The sequence below is a fragment of the Echiichthys vipera genome (assembly GCF_963691815.1).
Source record: "Echiichthys vipera genome assembly, chromosome: 9".
Classification (NCBI taxonomy): Eukaryota; Metazoa; Chordata; class Actinopteri; order Perciformes; family Trachinidae; genus Echiichthys; species Echiichthys vipera.
The window spans coordinates 11,382,854-11,403,885 of NC_139834.1; the positions used below are offsets into that span (position 1 = coordinate 11,382,854).

General features: G+C 41.7%; 1 protein-coding gene across 1 annotated transcript; it reads right to left on the reverse strand.

The window, feature by feature from the left end:
* Positions 1 to 1,505: 1,505 nt before the first annotated feature.
* rbm38 (RNA binding motif protein 38) lies at positions 1,506 to 19,324 on the reverse strand. The gene is made up of 4 exons (XM_083919983.1): positions 19,039 to 19,324; positions 17,420 to 17,543; positions 15,424 to 15,478; positions 1,506 to 2,504 (listed from the first exon to the last, which is right to left on the reverse strand). Exons 1-4 carry the CDS (start codon positions 19,258 to 19,260, stop codon positions 2,153 to 2,155), a joined length of 753 nt encoding a protein of 250 aa, XP_083776109.1. The 5' UTR covers positions 19,261 to 19,324; the 3' UTR covers positions 1,506 to 2,152.
* Between the last annotated feature and the right edge of the window lie 1,708 nt (positions 19,325 to 21,032).

The following is a 21,032-nucleotide window of genomic DNA, read 5'->3' on the forward strand; positions in this document are numbered from 1 at the left end:
ACTGTTAAAGAATGAGTCTGGTGAAATCCCACAAAACCATCAAAACAAAGAGTTGATTCTGCTACCATGTATATTATATTGAGCCACACTGTTGCATTGGTTGACCTGTCCCTTCAGTATGATGAACCTGGGCGCTGTATTTTTTCTTCTGAGTAGATACATACACCGTCCTGCTGCTGGAAATCACAGAAGCACCAAATGTCAAATATCAATCCACAGCTGAAAATAGTCCCCAACAAATACAATATAGCTGAGAGCCACAGGCATCAAAAAGTACAGAATAATGTTGATTTTGGTCTTTTCATGGGACAACAAAAATATAAAATTTTGCTGACATTATTCTTTTAGTTTCAGGTGGGAAATGATGTAGCCTCCGGATTAGTAATCATGTAGTATTTAAGAAGTATTTAAAAAAAGTCAAAGTCTGTTGGACTCATTCAAAAGAATGGTTCAACATATTGTGAAGTACTTGTTTGCTTTCTTGCTGAGAGTTAGATGAGAAGATCGATGTCTGTAATATTTACCAAACTGAAGCAGCAGCTGGTTAATTTAGCTTAGCACAAAGACTGGAAACAGGTTGAAAAATCTAGGTTCAAAAGTAACAAAAACTGCTTGACATCACCTCTAAAACTCATTAAGTTTTGACTAAACCACAACCCACTTTTCAACTTTTTGGATAAGGATCTAATTTAATTCTTGACAAGAAAGCAAATAAGAGTGTTCCCCTAAATGTTTATTTATACATACAGCCCATTAGTGTGAAGTATCTCAATGACACAGCAAAATGTCTTATATGACTCGTGTGTGACTCTCCAGGTTCATCCAACAGCTGTTTCCCACATATTTTTAACCACAATTACTGAAATTCGACCACACTCATATTCAGAAATATTCATTTTATTTTGCATACGTTTTAAATGTGATGTATGGCTTGGTTCATGACTTTACTAAGGTGGCACCACAGCACCGTGAGACTCCAGTTTGGTTGCTAAAGCATCCGACTGTATTCTGCAGCTGGAAAAAGAACAACAACAAAGAAACAACTCTGACCGGTACAATGGGCAGGAAATGGAGCTCGGTCCTGACACTGGCGTATACTGCATCGCTCTATTTCTCTCTTACTCACTCACACACACATACACACACACACAGAAACAGACACCACAAATACACTAACAGACATTCGGTAACAACACATCCAAACATTTACTTGATATGTACTGACAACTTTGTAATTTAAGTATCATAATCCAAATAATACAGACACACTTGCTCCAAAAGTTATGGATCAAAAAAGCCCAATATGCCGCTGCAGGTACTGTGTTTTAAGTGTGAAAGTCTTTATCTCAGTAATGTTCTAGCAGTAGCAATACAAAAACAAAATACCAGTGTTGTCTACCTTATTCATGTTCATCCTTTATCATCATAATTGCATATTCTGTTAAACTGTGATTATCACCGTGTAATGACTTGCCAGCGGTAGATAAAAGGAACCAAAGGGAGCACAATGAACATGAGAGAGAGAGAGAGAGAGAGAGAGAGAGAGAGAGAGAGAGAGAGAGAGAGAGAGAGAGAGAGAGAGAGAGAGAGAGAGAGAGAGAGAGAGAGAGAGAGAGAGAGAGAGAGAGAGAGAGAGAGATCTAAGGCCATAGACAGAAAGGTAACCTTGAAGAGGAGGTAATTGGACCTTTGTTTCTGAGGAACTGGCTCTCAGCTTGGCTAATATCCAGCCTTCAGCCCAGTACCTTTGGAGAAACTGCAGGCGCAGCATCATGTCAAGCAGACATATTTCTTATTATCTTTACCTGTCCGCTCTCCAGCAGTTGCCCTGCCTCCAACCTCAGCACTGAGGCTCAGCGATGAGACAGAAACGTCCAGAAGATTACCAGTCGTCTCATTCCAGTCCCTGACGTCTGCCACGTATGAAAAACATTCAGATCGTATGCTGATGACAGTAGCAATAGAACATTTTCAACTATTACAACAACAATAATATAATATAAAAAAAGGAATGAGAGTGCTTTCTAAAAGCCCTTTTGATTTCGTCACACTCTCTCCCTGGTAATCCAGTCTCATCCTGATGATGTCACAGGTCAGCAGTCACACTGCTTTGAATGATCAGTTCAGCAGCTGCAGCTCCACTCAGAGCTGCTCACTGCATGCGGTCGGGCTGGTGCAGAGGGTAGTGGAGGAAGGCCTGCGGGGCAGCAGACATGGTGGTGAGTGCAGCCAGAGGAGGATGGGTGGCAGCCGTAGGGGTCGGGGACGCCGTGAGAGTAGGTGCCGGCGTGCCGGGGGAGAAGCTGTAGCTGAGGTATCCAGCGGAGGGTGATGGGGAAGGGGTGTAGGGGTACGGCTCCAGGCCTGTGGGGGCGTAGTGGCTGTAGGCGCAGCTGTAGTCCAGATAAGGGGAGGCGAGTGCTGCTGCGGTGGGGCTGAGCTGGGACTGCAGCACCAGGCTGGGTTGGAGGAAGGCCTGGGGGTAGACGTACTGCTGGGCGAGCCTGGACAGAGCAACAAGGGTTAGAGATTAAACATTAGAAAATGAATGGATTAGTTGAGCAAAAGCTATTTAGATAATAATTTTAGTCATTTCTTCGGCAAGAACACCAAATCATTTCTTGTTTCAACTTCTCCGAGGTGAATATTTGGTTTACTGGTCTTGGCGACTTGGTTGGACAAAACAAGTTATTTATAATATACCTGTGCATTCCAGCTTAGACTGAGAAATTGTGAGAAATGCTTCCCCTCCACCTTCATGAGCTTCACCACCACCACCACAGTATTTACAGCCCTAGATTATGAAAAATACTGTGCTTTCAGATACAAAACTGCACATGAAAGAGGACAAACCTGGGAAGCAACATTCTTTGTGTGTTTATATATAAACATATTTTCTTATCACTTCCTCTCCCATTACCTTTTAGTGACTTCTTTAAACTTTTTGACATTTTCACCTTCATTTATTACGGTGCACAGATATGGAAAACTAAGACCTTCCACTATTATTTTACTTTATTCATTTTTTTCATGAAATATAAAGAAATATGGCATTTTTATGTTGTTATTGGACTATATATTATACTATATTATACATGCAAGACATGCTTGCATGTTGTTAAGACTGACAATAAAGTTCTCTTGATTTTTTTTAATGTTAAATTATTGCAGCAATTTTTGTTTGTATATGTTTCTGATGACAACATCAGCATAATCAGATTAATGTGGGTTCAGAGATGCCAATGATCTGATTAAGTCTCATTTAAACAACACACACACACACACACACACACACACACACACACACACACACACACACACACACACACACACACACACACACACACACACACACACACACACACACACACACACACACACACACACACACACACACACACACACACACACACACACACACACACACACACACAGAGTTGCAACATAAGCAAACTGGTAACTGCTTCTTTTCTTTACATCCCAATATTAAAAATCAGAGTCCTATAAAGGCCTCCTCCTCTTTTAAGAGCAATTATCAGCTCTGTTGGCTTGAAATAGACCTTCTCCCTTGTGTTTAAGTTTAATTAGCACATAGCCTGGGAAATGTTTAAAAATAAACGCTTTGTTCCGAATAAAATATTACTCACTGATTCAAAAACGACAACGTAAATGAGAAGAAATAACTTCGTATCACAATGAGTTTTGTTTCTGAAATGAAAAATCAAAACTGTGGTGTCTGATTTTCTGTGTGCACACAGAAAAAAGTGCTTTACTGTCCTCCTGTATTGACTCATGTCCTTGCCTGAGGCTGCCCACTTAACCTCAACTGCCTCAGTTACATCTGGCAACAGCAGCAACGCTCATATCAGAGGAACTGGGTTATGCTGCTTAGGTAAAAACAATAGAACATGACAGTGTTTAACACTTGCACTGCCGTGATCGGCGCCTACAGTCAAAACCCATTAACCTGACAGCACCCATGTCACTGAGTCTGAACAGGTGATCAGAGCAGCGAGAGGCAGCCTGTTGCTGCTGTTGCTTACCCCTAAACAGAGCCAGAGCAGGGATCATGCGTGCTTACACAACAAATAGTGGGAGTGGATCTGTTCACACAAACTCTGCTGTATACACAACACACAGGCACACACCACAGTATGCCTGGCAACATTCTCCAATATGTAAGAGTTATTTAACCGTTCTTAACTATAATATGGACTCATCTGACCCTACTGTGTCCAACTGAGGAGCACTCGAGCCCTCAAATTCCTGTAAAGTTTCTCCCTGACTATGCTGGATACAAAAATTTTGAGTCGTTCATATTTCAGACAGTTTACAATCACACTTGGGGTAACTTCTCATCACCTGCTACCACTTTGAACTACAGCGAACCTTATGGCTTTGTCCTAGGTCCACTTCTTTTCTGTTTTTACTTGCCTCCACTTGGCAGATGAATACATAATCACAAGATCTCTATTCATTGCTGTGCCGATGACATACAACTCTATGTGTCTATAAAACCAGGATGCCATATCAGAGACAGTGGGCCTCATTTATCAATCTTGCGTGAAAATGGGCGCAGATCTGAGCGCAGAATTGGTCGTACTACAGGACCCACGTGTGATTTATGAAACATTCGTATCTGACCAATCTGAGCGTACGAATGAGCGGGCCTTGATAAATGCGGCGGCTGAATTCAATCGTCATTAACATGTTACGCCCTTAAATATTCCTGGTTTGGAGGCCTCGCCCACTGAAGTCAAACATGGAGAGACGATACACTGGTACGAAAAGAAACTTTTCCGACACACAGATCGGCATCCTGACATCCGAGATGGAGCAAAATAAAGATGTGCTTTTTGTCAGTCTTAAGAGTGGAATAAAAGGGGCCCATAAAAACGCTGTATGGAAAAGAATAACGGAGGCAGTCAACCCGAAGCAGCGCTCCACTGTGACCCGTGTGCGCCTGTGCGTGTGTGAGCACTGCTGAACCTGCGCTCCTGCTCTGTAGCGGGGTTTGCCAGCGGGGTTATTAGGTATCCCGTCAGAGGATAACCTTTGTCACCTAGAAGAACCATACCAAGATGTTAATCATCTGATACCTTGTTTGATTTAATGCAATTTATCGAGGGTAGCCACTTACCGAGGAGATGACTTTGGCTCTGCAGTGCGTCTTGCTGCAGCCGCACGCCAACACATTCATTCATTAATTCATCTTTAACCGCTTGTCCCTGTCGGGGTCGCGGGGGGCTGGAGCCGAGCTGTTTTGAAATATAAAAGAATTCTGTGTGTCCCCCCCTGGCCACCTGGCCACGTTTAAAAGCGACAGCTTGGCATCACAAATCACCTGTACATTTATCTAGTGGTAGTTTTGGCGATTGATGAATGCGTAATCATTCATGGATGGTGCCTTCAGACGCACATAAGTACAATCAATTAATCCAACCACAATTTTTATTTTTCATATTCGTTTTAAGAATCCGTTTTGATCTGTTCTTAACATGTGACTGCTTATGCTTAATGACAGCTGAGGTTTGTTCATTATTTTCAGCCAGATTTTGCTGTGCTGCACCGCAAATGCACAGGCTCAAATGTGCGTACACGACCTCAGACCAGACGTGAGATTTGATCGTAGCTCCCGCTCACGTCCAAATTGATAAATGCCGGAGTTTGCCAGGAAATGGTCGTACGCACGTTTTTCTGCCGTACGTTCGTTTGATAAATGAGGGCCAGTATGTCTAAATTTCTTCAACTCAATGAAGAAAAATCTGAAATATTATTTTGTGTTTTGTCTTTTGTGAAGCTCTTTGTTACCCTGTTTGGAAAAGTGCTATACAAAATAAAGTCATTAATATTACCTGAAAACACCTATTTCTTATATCTGCTTGTTTTTATTGGAGCCATATTGAACAGGCTGAAAACAACAGCTGCGACATAAGCAAACAAGCCCACAACTGTCATCAAATTTTAATGCAAATATCGCTTCATAATTTGTGAACATTGCCTTTTTCTAACTTCGTCTTAACCCACTTTAAATCAATAAGAAGTCTGTGTGAAATAACCAAAACTTTCAAAAAAATTGGGCAGAAATGTCTGTTTATGTTGAGTCCCATAGCAAGAAAAACAGTAAGAAGCAGACTGAGGAGCAATGTTTTCAGGCCATTTAAGGGAAGTTAAATCTGCACTAGTGACAAACAACAACAACAAACTAAGTCACAACACAACTGAAGCTGATATCAGCCCTCTCCTCGACCGCTCTGTATCCCATCTCCCGTCACTCCGCGCTCCGTCGGTCTCTCCCAGAGCAGAAGTGCAGCGTCATTCCCAGGGCCGTGTGCCGCTGCCTGCTTGTGCACCGGCCTGACTGATTCAATGTGACAGCGGCATCGTACGAGAGGGAGCAGCGCCTCGCCTCTCTGTGCCTGGCATCATTGCTGGCTGTCAAACACACATATATATGTACACACACACACACACACACACACACACACACACACACACACACACACACACACACACACACACACACACACACACACACACACACACACACACACACACACACACACACACACACACACACACACACACACACACACACACACACACACACACACACACACACACACACACACACACACACACACACACACAGTGGGTGCCGACACATGCACGCAAACACATCAGTTTAAAAGCACGCATGCAGAAAAAGTCTAATGCATGCTTGAAAGGTTGTGTGTAGGCAGTTAAGCAGCTTAAGAAAAGGATGTGTATGTGTGGGTGGGGGCTGGGGGTGTAGGCATAGAAGGGCTAATTGGCGCAGCTGCATGGGTGTACCCCGGTGTACGCTCACTAACAGACCCATGAGAGCAGAATAACCTCCATCGACTCCACTCCCCCTCCCCTCTCTTGGTTTACTCCCCCACAGCCAGCTTCCTCTGCACCCCCCACTCACCATCCATCCTCAAAACCGGGTGGCGGGATAAAAGAGATAGGATGTACTGAATAAAAAAAAGGGGTCGAGGCCGGGGCTCCTTGGGCGAGGAGTGAGCGAGAGGGAGAGATTGCTGAGAGGTGAAGGATCAGCCATCATATCACTCACGCCTCAGGACAGCCACGCTTTTAATAGTTCAGATCAGAGATGCGAGGAGGGTGAGTCAGTCAGTCAAAGGGGCAAACACACACTCATGGAGACGCACACGCATGACCCTCATGTCCTCTCTCCATAAACACACACACACGGCTTGAGGGAGGGTGAGACATAGAAAGGCCAACATCAGCACTGGACACTCAGCTTTCATGTCAGCAAGAAAGACATTGGAATTAACATATTAATACAAACTGTGTGATGTCAAGAAAATGTGCAATAAGTAATACGTTTACTTAATATTATCATGGAAGTGTAATGTCATGTTCGTTTTAGTGTAACTCAGATTGTATGTGCTTTAAACCCTACGAACAAGTAGCTTTTGTGCATGCAGTGTAATATAATTTAAACAATCTCACCTTCACTTGTTGCACATCAACAAGTATTTAAACACAGCCGACATTAAATAAACCTTTATCAAGTTATGAGTTTGTTAAACATCACTGCAGCTGCTTCAGTAAAAGTCTTTATTTTAACTTCCTTTATGAAGAATTTCCAAGCAATTGTTTATAATGCACTATAATGCTGCACATTTATTCATGTATTTGTCAAACTTCTCCAGCTAAAGCACCCGTAACTTGTGTATAAACAGTTAATAATTACAAGACAAAAGGCTGGTAGGCAGCTGTCTTCATACAACATGAAACACAAAGTATGTACTCTTTATATTTCTAGTATTTACGATAATAAATATACATAATTAAGTATCTAAACCTGCCTGCGAATGATCTGTAAATGTGTACTACTAAGAGCGGTACTAATACTGTACTGTAATCAATCATTCATTAACTGTTTATACACAAGTTACACTGTAGTCGTTGATTACAATGATTAATAAACAACTAGATACATCCTCATATCGGAGTACAATTCAGATCTTATGCTGAGGCTTGTGTTTATGATTCCCTGACTTTGAGTTTTTAAAGACAAAGTTTAAACACAGTTCTAAGAGCCAAAGTTGTTGACTACATCATGTGTGTATAAAACATTTATAAAGTGTTTACTGCATGTTAATGCTCCATGCTTGCTCGTTACTGGCATCTGAAAGGTTTTTACTGTGAAGCCCTAGCAGCCACATGAAACGAACATGAAGTGTCGAGTTAGCCTGAAATGCTAAGTCACAGCTCGTTAAAAGTCGCCTTCAATCTGGATTTGTATATTTTATGCCCATTATCTGTTTACGGCTCCAACAAAATAATAAAATCAAGGAAGAAAAAGCTAAGATTCGAGTTAAAATGCACAACACAAAAGGTACAAAAAAAAATAAATACAAATGCTGATGAAAATGTGTCATCTTTCACTAGACAACTGAACAAAATATGAGCTTGAAAAGCTTCCCACATGACCTTGTTTTTTATTGGTTTTTAAATTAGGCTTTTCATGTGACAGAAGGGCCTTTCCTAATTAGGTCCCTGGTTAAGAGAAATATACACTTGAGGATTCACCGTCTACCTAAACCCCCTCGACACACACATAAGACTGATAATACAGGCTGAGACAGAAAGATCATTTCGAGGGGGAGGAAGGCAGCCAAAGAGGAAACAAAGTGGGGGAAAAAAAAAAATCAAAGAATTAGTGAGAAAACGGATGAGGATGTAAACGTATCAAAGGAGTCGACGTGTCGGTGTTATTTTATGTTTCACTCGACTATACAGTAAATCCATTTCATACACAAAAATGATCTCCAGCGTCACATCTAACATCGGCCCTAAAGCTTCGCCACAGCTACGCTCAGCCACAGGTGGGCTGATAGTCTGTGCCCCCCCTCCCCCGTTCCACTGCTTCAACAGCCTCACCACACATCCATCTCCTTTCCTTTGCTCTCTCAAAAATATAAAATAATAAACACCAGAACATTTTTTGAGAAAATTTAATTTGGCTTCTGCCAAGCACTGACGTTTGGTGCTAAAGGCAGACAGCAGGCAGCCATGGGCGACAGATACCCCCTCCCCCACCCTCCTTCCTCAATTGAGAACAACCCCCCTCCTCCTTTACAACTAAGCTGTACCTCAAAGCCACATTTGGCATCAGCTCGTCCTCTGTCCTCTTAAAACTTAAAGCAAATACACTGAAGCATCAGACAGAGCTGTGCTTTGTTTGAGTTGGTTTCCGTTATTTGCTGTTTACCGTGTGAGACCCTGAAGAATCAGAAGACAGAGGGCATTAAAATACCTGCAGACGCATTTCTGTCTGTTAAACACGAAGCTGCAGCCAGCAGCCGCTCAGCTTAGCCTGGCAAAACAACTGGAAACAGCTCGTCTGGCTCTGCCCAAAGGTAAAAACCACCTACCAGCTCCTCTGAAGCTCACTAATTAAAGGGATAGTTTTTTGAAGGTGTGTTCTGTCGAAAGAACGTCACGATTAATAAGATGACACACATCCTTGTCTTTGAGAGGATTAATAGAGCTCCTGTAGCACGTTTTCTGCCCATATGAATTTGATCAGTTTCAGCTTTTCACATGTCATTGCACGCCATTAATTCAATTCAATTAAATTTTTTTATAGTGCCAAATCATTACAAAAGTGATCTCAGGACACTTTAAAGAGTAGGTATAGACCACATTCTATGACTTATTTATGATTTACATAGACCCAACAATTTCCCCGTAGAGTACGGTGGCAACGAAAACCTTCCCTATAACAGGCAGGAACGTCAGGCAGACCCAGCTCTGTGGAGGACGGCCATCTGTCTTGACCGATTGGGGAGGAAGAAAAGTCTCTAATGACTTATAGTGTGACGTAGTATAAAGAGGGACAAAGTCTTTGTTGGGAGGAGGTCGGGGATGGACGGGTCAAACGAACAAAGGACTTTAACCCTGGAGAGCGCTGTGCGTGTCCCATCGAAAAACTAAAGTCAACGCTGACACACACACAAACCATGATCTTTTCCTGAACATAAAAAAGCTTTATAATGCAATGGCATGACATGTTAAAAGTCCTTAAAAGTTTAGCTTGCTTAACCTTTAAACCTTCCCACAAGATTACGTTGACTTGACTCATTGCTATAGACGACTTGTTTGAAAAATTGTAGATGTATCTGCTGTCACAGTCTCCTCAAAACCACATCTGGTGAATTTGGTGGTAAATATTAGGGATGCATGATGCAATCGGTTGGATTGGTATCAGGTCCAATGATAACATCATTAATATCGTCCAGATGTGATGAACCCACGTATCGTTTAATTCTGTTTCCGTTCACTTTCCTAATCTATTTAACTTTTGTTTCCTCCTGTACGTTCCATGTACGCTTTTTGTGAATAAATGTAGCTCCACAACAATCCCTGATGTCCTGTCACCTTACATAAAAAATGTAAGTGTAGTATAAAGATTTGAAATGAGGGGAAAGGCAGGACTGATTGTTCTTTTGTATCGTGAGGGAGTAAGCTGGATCGGTACATCCGTGGTCATTTTGTGACCTAAAAAAGGCTCCCGTTCTTTATCGGCTGCACAGGCCTGAAAACCTGAGCTATAGCTTGTTCCTAAAATAAAAGTCTTTCACTTTGCCAAGGAATGAATCTGACTGCAGTCATACTAATCACGTCAAAGACACATCTCGCCTCGGAGCAGAGAGATCTGAGCTGGACAGAGGCGCCCTTTGCATGCACTGAAACTGGGAAATATAAACATTTGACAGGCTGTGTGGTTTATTTATTTCTTATTTAAACATGTAATTTGTATAAATTTCAAATTTAGAGGAATTAAAACCACAGATGGTTGCAAAAAATCGATATTACGTCCAGTCTCCTTTAGACAAAAAGCTGTTAAATTGACATGTAAGTGGAGTGAGAGACATCTGCAGTAATTTAAAAGAGAGGGAGTTTGCTGTTGAGAAGAAGTGAATCTGCCATCCACTCAAAGCACCACACATCTTGCAGCTGTGCTGGACTGAGATCTCCTGAGGTTAAAGTTGTTTTTGGTATCGCTTCTTCTTCTGCAACAGATTTTCACCCATTTACACCACCAAACAAACGGTTTACAAGATACACCAAGCACAGATTTGTCCTTCAGAGTGTGTTGTGTTCAAACAGAAAGTAAATGAAACCATAAACTGTTTATTAAAGTGGAACTGCAGTAATTAAGCATTTTTACTTCCACAGAGTTTCCTAATATAGGTCAAAATCCTGACTGGACCGTTTTTTCTTCCTTTCTCTATTTTACATCTTTGTGAATAATGTTTGGACCGTTGTTCGAAGATACATATTCTGATCCTTCATGGACTAAATGATTAATCAGTGAATCAAAACAGAATTCATAGATTAATTCTAAATAAAAAAGACCCTAAATATGTGGTCGTTCAAACTAAACGCAGAGATTAGATTTATAACTAAAGACTATTAAAAGTTTAAGAACATGAATGTCTTGCTTGCATTTTAACTTAAGGTTAGATGGTGAAACAAACAAACAACTACAATACTATCTGCATAATAACAAAGTTTAGCTCACAAAGTAAAACCAAATCATTTTTGCTTTATAACAGCATATCTGTGGTCTGTAAAATATTAGATTTATTTCTAGCCACTGATAGAATTACATATAGTTTGCCTTGTTGAAGAAATGGTGAGAACTTGCCTGTTTACTGTTTACATATTTTTATTATATTTTGCATTATTTTACGGATTCTTTTATAATTTGCACTACTCTCTTTGCTACTTTAACACTTACATTTCCCGACTTTGGGATTAATGAAGATTGTTCTTACCTATCTTATATCCTCACTAACACACTGGATGAATTGTGTTGCTATGCTATAGGACTGACTGACTATAATGATAACAGTTAAAATGTCAGGAAATAGTGAAAAATTCCCATCACTTGTAGAAAAGTCTTGTATTGTCTTGCAACAGCCCCAAACCAAAAGATATCCAGTTTACAATAAAAACAATCCTAGATAAACAGACAGCTTAAACATCTGTTACAAACATCTTAATGCTTAAATCTGCAGGTGTTTCCACATCCGATAAACAAAGAGCCACCTTCTGGGTGCGTTTGCCTTCTGGGTGTGTTTGCGCTAGTGTGCCAGCTGATGTTTCTACCTCCTTTGTTTCAGTTTGCGAGGTGTCAAAGCTGCGACTCGTCCTGGCAGATTAAATACTCCCTATTCTTTCGAAATGTCCGATTTCACTGCGCGAGACATTCAATCAATCCATCATCACTCATTCATAGACTCATCTGGGTCAGCCTCAATTCCCTCATCACTCATTCAGAAATTGAGGACTGCAATATTAATAGCACTCAGAACAGTTGAGGTTTTTAATGGACTTCTCTGGAGCCGCAGGAGCGGAACATGTCATCCTGCAGAAAGTCAGTGTGAGGAGCTCATCATGCATATACCTTAAAAAACACCTCTAAAATATAGAAAATCAAGGCTGTAAAACTTTTCTATCAACTGAATACCAAAGCATGTTTTGCACTCTCAGATATTTCATTGTGAGAGTCAACAACACGCCCACATACACAGGACAGACAGCTGCGACACTGGTTGACAATATCATCGAAAACAACACTCATACATCGACTATTTGAGTCAAGCCTCAGTAGATGTTGTTGGGTTCGACCTGCAGCGTCGCTCTGCTGTCTGTAACATCCCTGGGAATGAATCACCTAGTCATTAAGATTTTATTTCGAGTTCACATTGAAATTCTGTTGGATGAGGAGGCAGAACGTCTCTCACACGTGGATAATAGGGCGTTTTTGGAGCAAGTCGAGTTCCTGAGAAAACCACCAGCAGCTCCGATGAGGCCACTGTTTGGCTCGTACGCACAATAGGAGCACTGTCGCTTGTTTTTGATATTGAACAAAGGTCTAAGTTATTTGAAATACTTGATTTTTATAATAATATATTTATAGTTATATTCATCATTCTTGGTGTGGATGGCCCTTGAAGTGAAAATCCAGCGTAAAATCATCCCAGGGTCATTTTTGGCAAATCCCGGACAGTCGCTAACAGCCGAATACGTCTAAAACGGCATAGCTCGGGGCAGCACAGTGAACGCATTAAAGCGGCTTTTTTAAACCACTAATACTGCTCAAGATAACACCAAACCTCTGCAGTAGTATGATAAGAATCCTTACACTTTAACCGAAGCACCAATGGGCTCCTACCTTTGGGATCGCATTTGGTAATTGACTTGAATGGACTTTACTATGAGAAGAGCTGCGACCGGGGCCAGTTGGTAAGTCTTTCAAAATACCCTTTTAATAAACTCCAGGTTCAATAACTACGTTGTTGATGCTTTGGTTAATGTGTAAGGACTCTTATCATGCTACTGCAGAGGTTTGCTGTTATTTTGAGCAGTATTAGTGGTTAAAAAAGACGTTGTAATGCGTTCACCGTGCTGCCCTGAGCATATCAGTGTTAGCTGCATTTGGCTGCGACTGTTAGCGACTCTCTGGGATATCTACGTTAATAGTTGTTACACGAAAAACTTGTCTCAATGGCTTATTTAATGAGTGTATTTGCCGAAAAAGACCCTGGGATGATTTTACACCGGAATTTCACGCACATTCGCATGGTAGACGTAAACCTTCAACCAGCCAAACTCAGCAAGTATGTGATGTGAACAGTATATATACATATATATGTGAATGTATATATATATATATATATATATATATATATATATATATATATATATATATATATATATATATATATATACAGTATGTAGTGGAAATTATGGAACCCTATGGGTGTTCATTAAGCTCCACTACATGATGGAAAGCCATGACAGTACATGATGGAAAGCCATGACAGTACATTTTCTTGGAAAAACTATCAATCAATCAAACAAACAAACAAACATACAAACAAACAAACTGTTTTTTTTTTCAATTAAATAACCAGACAAGGAAGTGTGTTTGGACTTATCCAGCAAATTAAATATCTGACAAATCAAGGTAACTCATTACATTTAGGGCTGCAACTAACAATTAATCCATTGTCTAAGAAACATGGCCTCGAGCCCTGACCAACAGTGCAAACCCCAAAGAAGCAGTCCTGATCATTGATTTTCAACATTGCCTACAGTGGAATACCGAGGTTTCCAACCTTTGTTACGTTTGAGTCCTTGACACAAATGAATATGCACTTGTGATTCCTCCTCACAGGTTGTCTTTGTGTTGTAAGCAGATAAACAGGAGAGTGGTTTCCCTTCTCAAATGGTTTCATTTGAATCGTTTTATTTAGTTGAATGAAGAGCTAAAACAATCGATATTTCTCAAGAAGGAACCAGATATTAGAATGCTATATATAACTATGTTCCACAAATATTTTCATTCCCCTTTCCTGCTCATCTCTTAATTAATGCAGTTGATAATTCACACATGTTAATATTATCACTGCAGTGCTACACACTTACATGATCAGAATGTGTCCTACTTTAAGGAGGTTTGCAGTAAAGATGTCTTCTCTAGCTGTGCGTTCTTTCTTTTTTTAACGTTTCCCTCACAATTAGGATTCTTCATGGGCATCGGGAACAATCACAGTTCTTGTAGTCTCCTTGCGTACGCTAGTTACATTTATTAGGCCTACATCTGTAACCCCTTAACCATGAATTCAGCTTGTGACCTCTTGTGGGATTCCTGAGCTCCAGGTTAGGAACCACTGATCTAAAATACCCAGAGATAATAAATAAATATAATATGATCTCTGCATGCATGAACATGAGGAATAAATCGACGAGAGATAATGGCAGCAGTGCACGTGTGTGTGTGTGTGTGTGTGTGTGTGTGTGTGTGTGTGTGTGTGTGTGTGTGTGTGTGTGTGTGTGTGTGGAGAGAGGAAAGAGAGAAGGGATGGAGGGAAGTTTAAGTAAATGGCTTGTTTCCTCAGTAAAGCCCAAGTCATGCGTGAGAGAAATTCAGAATTGAGCTTCTTGTGTGTTTAATGGCCCAGAAAGAGAGAGAGGGACAACAGCAGACAAATCAAAATGGGATGTACAGATACAGATATGGGTGCAGGGCTGAACATATCTTTAAAGCATCATTTGTGCTGAAGGCTTTTTTTTCTTCTTTCTTCCACATTGCAGAGTGGTATTAACAACCACAAGCCGAGTGGAGAACGGGAGCAAGTGCTCACAAATGTCAAGGACGGAGGAGTGAGATGTATTGTGTTGAAGAGGAGGAGGCAGGTGAGAGAGAGAGAGAGAGAGAGAGAGAGAGAGAGAGAGAGAGAGAGAGAGAGAGAGAGAGAGAGAGAGAGAGAGAGAGAGAGAGAGAGAGAGAGAGAGAGAGAGAGAGAGAGAGGTGGAAATAGAGGTATTGATTCTTCTCAGTCTTACCCATATTGCCTCTGAGCCCACGTAGGATGGACTTGCTGAACTCCAACAGAGAGACCTGCAGACAAAGAGAAGGCAGCCGTGAGGAGGGATATTTCAGCTGCTGGCTACACAGACAGCGAGAGAGACGGGCAGACAAGGACAGAACCGAGGACTCTCTCTGTCTCTGCTTATTTGTCTCAGATGTTAGCATGTATACAGAGGTAGCCATTATTCCTTCAGCATACACACTCACAAATAATAATGCACTCTATTGAATACAAACATCTGTGACCTCGCTGCCTCCAGAGTTCACCAGGAATCAGCTGAGGCTGAGTAAGAAAAGGAGAAACATATCCTCCTCCTCCCTGCCCCTCCTCTGACTTCATGGCAACATTCCTCCAGCTACTCATTCCTCCATTATTCTGTTACTGTAAAGCCTTGACTCCGTCAGCACTCGTCTTTTTGTTCAACATATATCTAAATGCACATTTTGTTTCTTCACCAACACAAAGAGGAGACAAACACGCTGTTATTTCTTTCTCCTAACAGTCCCATCCCCTCTCGCTCTTCCTATTCTCTCCCTCTCCCATACTCTCTCTCTCTCACACACAATAACAAAATACCAAGCGCTGCCATCTCCCATCAGCTGCATGCTTGGGGAGTTGCGTCGCAGCTCTGGCCTCGGAATAAGGACACCCAGTCAGTTGTTGTTGGCGCCAGTGTTTGTCAATCACACCTACACTCAACGGTATTTCAGCCAGCGAGCTTTAAATGAAGCAGCAAAGGAAAGCTGCTGTCAAGGTTTGGTGTGCACAGAGACGTCGGATGGGAAGCACAAAGCGTGTGTGCTAGTGGTTAACGCTGAAAAAGCCCGGCGGCAAGAAAGCTGTGCGTTAAATCAAGTATACAAAGAGTGAATGTATGGTGGGAATGAGCAGAGACAGTTGGCTGAAAGGAGCATACCAGTGGTTTTGCATGTTTTATCCCACTAACCTCAAATTTGTAGACTTAGGCTTTTAGATTGATTTTCTTCCAGACAGCTATGGGTTTCCATTCATTTCAGCGCAGCATGAAAACCAACATGCGGAGATTCAAAACGAACCATTTAGCAGCTTTTATTTTTTCATCAAAGTTAGACTATCATCATTTGGTAATGTCTTGAAGAGCAAGGAATATCTTTGATGCCTTGTGTTGGCCCGCACTTCTGGGACACTGCAATATTCCAGATGTGAGAGCCAGATTCTGAACAGCAAACGTTTTGCCTTCAGGAATCTATTAAATCAATTTAATGACATCTAAGTTATTCTAGGGTGGCTTGCCGGTTTAATCTCCCCTGAACATGCAGGTGGACTACAATTCTTGAGTAAACTTCGAGTCTCTAAAAACCTACCTGGATGTTCGGACATCAGTTCCTTTTTTATCCATTTTTTTTATATTAAAGTCCCATATTATGCTCATTTTCAGGTTCATACTTATCATTTAGGCGCCGGTCTCTTTAAGCCCCCAGCCTGAAAAAGCCTAGTTTGCTCTGATTGGTCTGCATTTTCTGGGTCTTCTGCATCTGCGCTCTCTGTATCTCTGCATCATTGCAGCCGGCGAATGACTGTAACGGCACAGTAGCAGCACTTTCTACTTGTTCTAGTGTGGTCGTGACATTACAGAAGCACTGGCGGCTCGTTTAAAGACACAGTTTCTGAATACAGGCTGTGTGCATTTCTCTGTGGATTGAGGATTTTGATACTTTCACAGTATTTATACAGCACCTTGACCTGCTTTATAATAATACAAAAAGACATGGTAATCTGACTAATGTGGGACTTTCAAAGAGGGTAGGGAAGTCAGAGAAGCACTGACACATCATTGGTCTTTTTGTGGTATTTGTTTACAATAACTAGAATATCACCAGTCTTATTCTTCACCTAATTTGTAGGTTTGTTGGCTACACAGGTTTAAAAAAAAAAAAACCTCCTGATATGATCTTGCCGTGCGTCACATCTACAGTAACTAACACACTTACTTGTCTGCGAGCTGCGGGGCTTTGCTCCCAGGTATGCCAGGTTCACATTGGCCTTCCTGCCATCAATGATGGGGTTTGCGTCTTTGCACGCCCGCTCTGCTGCTCCCCTGTCCACCATGGTCACCTGTTGACGATGTCACAGCAATACTGATAAGCTACATCATTTCGTGCGAGCGCTTCTCTAACCAGTGTTGAAGAAGTGATTCTAACACAATGAAGCAACAGAACCAGAGGGAGTAAGAAGATGGGTTCCTGAGGTAGCTGCTGTCCTTGTCTCTCCTTGACTGATTCAATCATTTTTGCTAAATGCGTGAGGAGACATGAAGACAGCCATCAGTGTTTTAATGCTTCCGGTGGAGCCTATGTAGGAGGCGGACATTCAGACTGTGCTGCCAAGGATGAGATACATGGAATCTACCTTGAGGGAGTGAGTTGAGTGGGCAGATAGCAGTGGGAAGGGGTGGTGAAGGTTCACACACACACACACACACACACACACACACACACACACACACACACACACACACACACACACACACACACACACACACACACACACACACACACACACACACACACACACACACACACACACACACACACACACACACACACACACACACACACACAGTTGCACTTAATATATGAGGTAAACTACAGCTCCACCACCAATAAAACAGGACACTAAAAAGTAAAACTGCCCCCGCTTGCTTTCGTTTCTCAGCATCAGACTCTGGACTCGTAAACAGAGGCGGCGGATGGTTTGAGATGGCCAGGGTTCAAGAAGCTGCTGCAGGGAATCAAGACCACTGAGGGGAAGTCAGGGATGAAATGAGCATGCTGTCCTAAAACAACTTAAACACAACACTGGTCTCTTTAGATGATCGGCCTCACTGGCTACACAGAGGCTTCATGTCAGTCTGATAACATGTCAGATATGATCTTTTTCTCTTTCACACACAAACTCACAGCACATCCGGGTAGAAAGGGGGGAAGGGCTGCATGGGAGGAAGTCAAAATGAAACTACTGCAGCCTTATCTTGCAGAGCCAACTGACATGTCACACCTCTGTGACCAAGGACCCCCTCCCCCCCTGTCCTCCTCTCAAACAAACACACAGGAGAAATAAACATCTGTCCACACAGCTGTTGCAGCTTATTACCAACTCACCTGTACCGTCTCTCTCCCTCTGCATTAGCCTGTTCCTGCACACAGAGCACCTTATACTGTATACTTTGTGCTCATTTGTTGCTCACTTTGGGACCGCAGAGATAATTGATGACACACTTATAAGAAATAATCTGCTACTCATGCTTCAACCATGTGACCGCCACCACCAGACACACTGCACATGGCTGCTGCTGCTGCTGGAACATACTGGCAGTGTGTGCAGCCTCCAAGGCAATAGTTAAAAAAAAATACAATTAACCATAAAGATAAAGTCGCTTCACGTTCATTACTAGCTGCTACAGACGGGATCTAGTGTGTCTTCAGCCCCCTGACGATCCAATTAAAGACAGACTGGCTGATAAAAACCTTAATTAAACCCCATATTTCACTCTTCACGTGTTCCGATTCTCATTTATTCTACCAGGACACCGGAACTTAAATGTACTCACAAAGCCATATCCTCTGGACTTGCCCGTCTGTTTGTCTGTGATAACCACAGCCTCATCGATGTCCCCGAAAGTCTCGAAATATTTCCGAAGTGAAGCGTCGTTGGTGTGATACGGCAACCCTCCGACAAAGATCTTGGTGTAAGTCGTGTCTTTCTCCATGGTGGGGTGCATTATTTCTAACGGAACCCCGACCAGCTGACCTAAAAACAGCGGTGAACTCATGCGGGTTGAGGGGGTGAAAAAAAACCTCCAGTTAAAACACAAAGGAAAAGACGAAAGCAGCAGAAAAAACTTTACGCTCCTTGGTCACAGGGAGGCTATAATAACGATAACAGCGCGTCCATGGTTAAACACGCAGCCTCCACTTGCACCACATACAGCTTCTGGATGAGTAGTCCTCCTGACAGGTGTCTCGGAACCTCATGTCTCCTGTTAAGAGAAAAAAAGAAAGTCTTTAAGCCTCAGTAGGCGCGTCTTGCATGCGCCCACTCCGCGTCTGGTCCAATAGACGAGCGGTGCGTCTTTTCCATTGGCGCATCCCGCCTCCTTCTCCACCCTGACTGACACGCACGCACGCGCACACACACACACACACACACACACACACACACACACACACACACACACACACACACACACACACACACACACACACACACACACACACACACACACACACACACACACACACACACACACACACACACACACACACACACACACACACACACACACACAGGAAACCCCCCCACATAGCAGCTGAAACACTTCTGCCAATAAGATGAAAGCAGACAGTTGAATATCTATTCTTCTTTTAATATCAATATGTGGTCGGACACCATATCTTCTAATTATTTGGCACCAAATGTTATTGTAAATATTGCCAAACATGATTCATAAGAGATTTCAATATATCTCTGACATGGTTTTGTTTGACTACGATCGACACAGCTGTTAGAAAGTCACCAGTAAAACGAAAGAGAAACTCAATGTGTGCCAAGAACTCTGGTTAAAACTAGTCATAAGAACAGTAAATCTTATATTATTATTATTTTATAGAACAGGAAAGCCTTCATCAGAGGGGTTTCCACAGGCTAAGGGCTGATCCCGGGTCTGACAGGGCAAACAGAGAGCACATGGGTGCCTCTTAATGATATAAAATAAAAATATTCTGAAGCTTATAAAAATGGCTATTGTTTTTATTTTTTGTCCAATCTTCAAGAATTATTAAGACACATGGAGAGCATAACAATAGATTAGTCTCAGCTTAAGACAGTGTGCAACACGTGTAAAATGTCACTATCCTCAGTATTAGGCAACCTTGGTGCAAATGTACTATTACTTCTGCTACTGCTAGACTCAGACTAAGTGTCAACAGCCAAATTCAAAAGCAAACAATAGAATAAGTTTACTGTATTGTTCAAGTACAACGACATTATAGGAAAGTCTATATTGAAGCTATCATAATAAATAAAAATAGTACAAAAATACCAATAAAGTAGCAGTAAAGTTATAACATCACCTGGAATCCAAATCATAAACGCCAAAACAGTAGAGAACACATACTATGAAACTGTAATGATAATGTAATGATAATGTTTACCATGTTGACCATCTTAACAACAACAGGCTGATGGGAATGTCATTAGTTTTTGTAGATATTTGGTGATAAACCAAAATATTGGACAAATTGAAATTTAGGCTAAGATCAAAAGGTCAGAGATCAATTGGACGGCATCCTGAGGGGAACACAAATGTTTGTACCAAATTCCATGACATTCAGTATCCAGTAGTTGTTGAAAGAACTTAACAGAAAACCACAAATGTGAAATGTGAGGAAAACCCCAAGGAACACCAACACTGTAAAAATATGAACTGTAAAAAAAACAGATACCATGAACTTACAATAAATAAGCATATTTAATTACAGTATATTTTATGTAATTAAACTGATGTTGACCTTGTGCTCTGTTTTGTTTTTACAGTTTATTTCA

Coding starts and splice junctions, on each gene's coding strand:
- rbm38 (XM_083919983.1), bottom strand. CDS start 19,260: ATGAGTTCACCGCTGTTTTTAGGTCAGCTGGTCGGGGTTCCGTTAGAA. Junction 15,479..17,419: donor GCCCCGCAGCTCGCAGACAA/GTAAGTGTGTTA, acceptor CTTTGTCTGCAG/GTCTCTCTGTTGGAGTTCAG. Junction 2,505..15,423: donor TGGGCTCAGAGGCAATATGG/GTAAGACTGAGA, acceptor TGCTCTGTCCAG/GCTCGCCCAGCAGTACGTCT.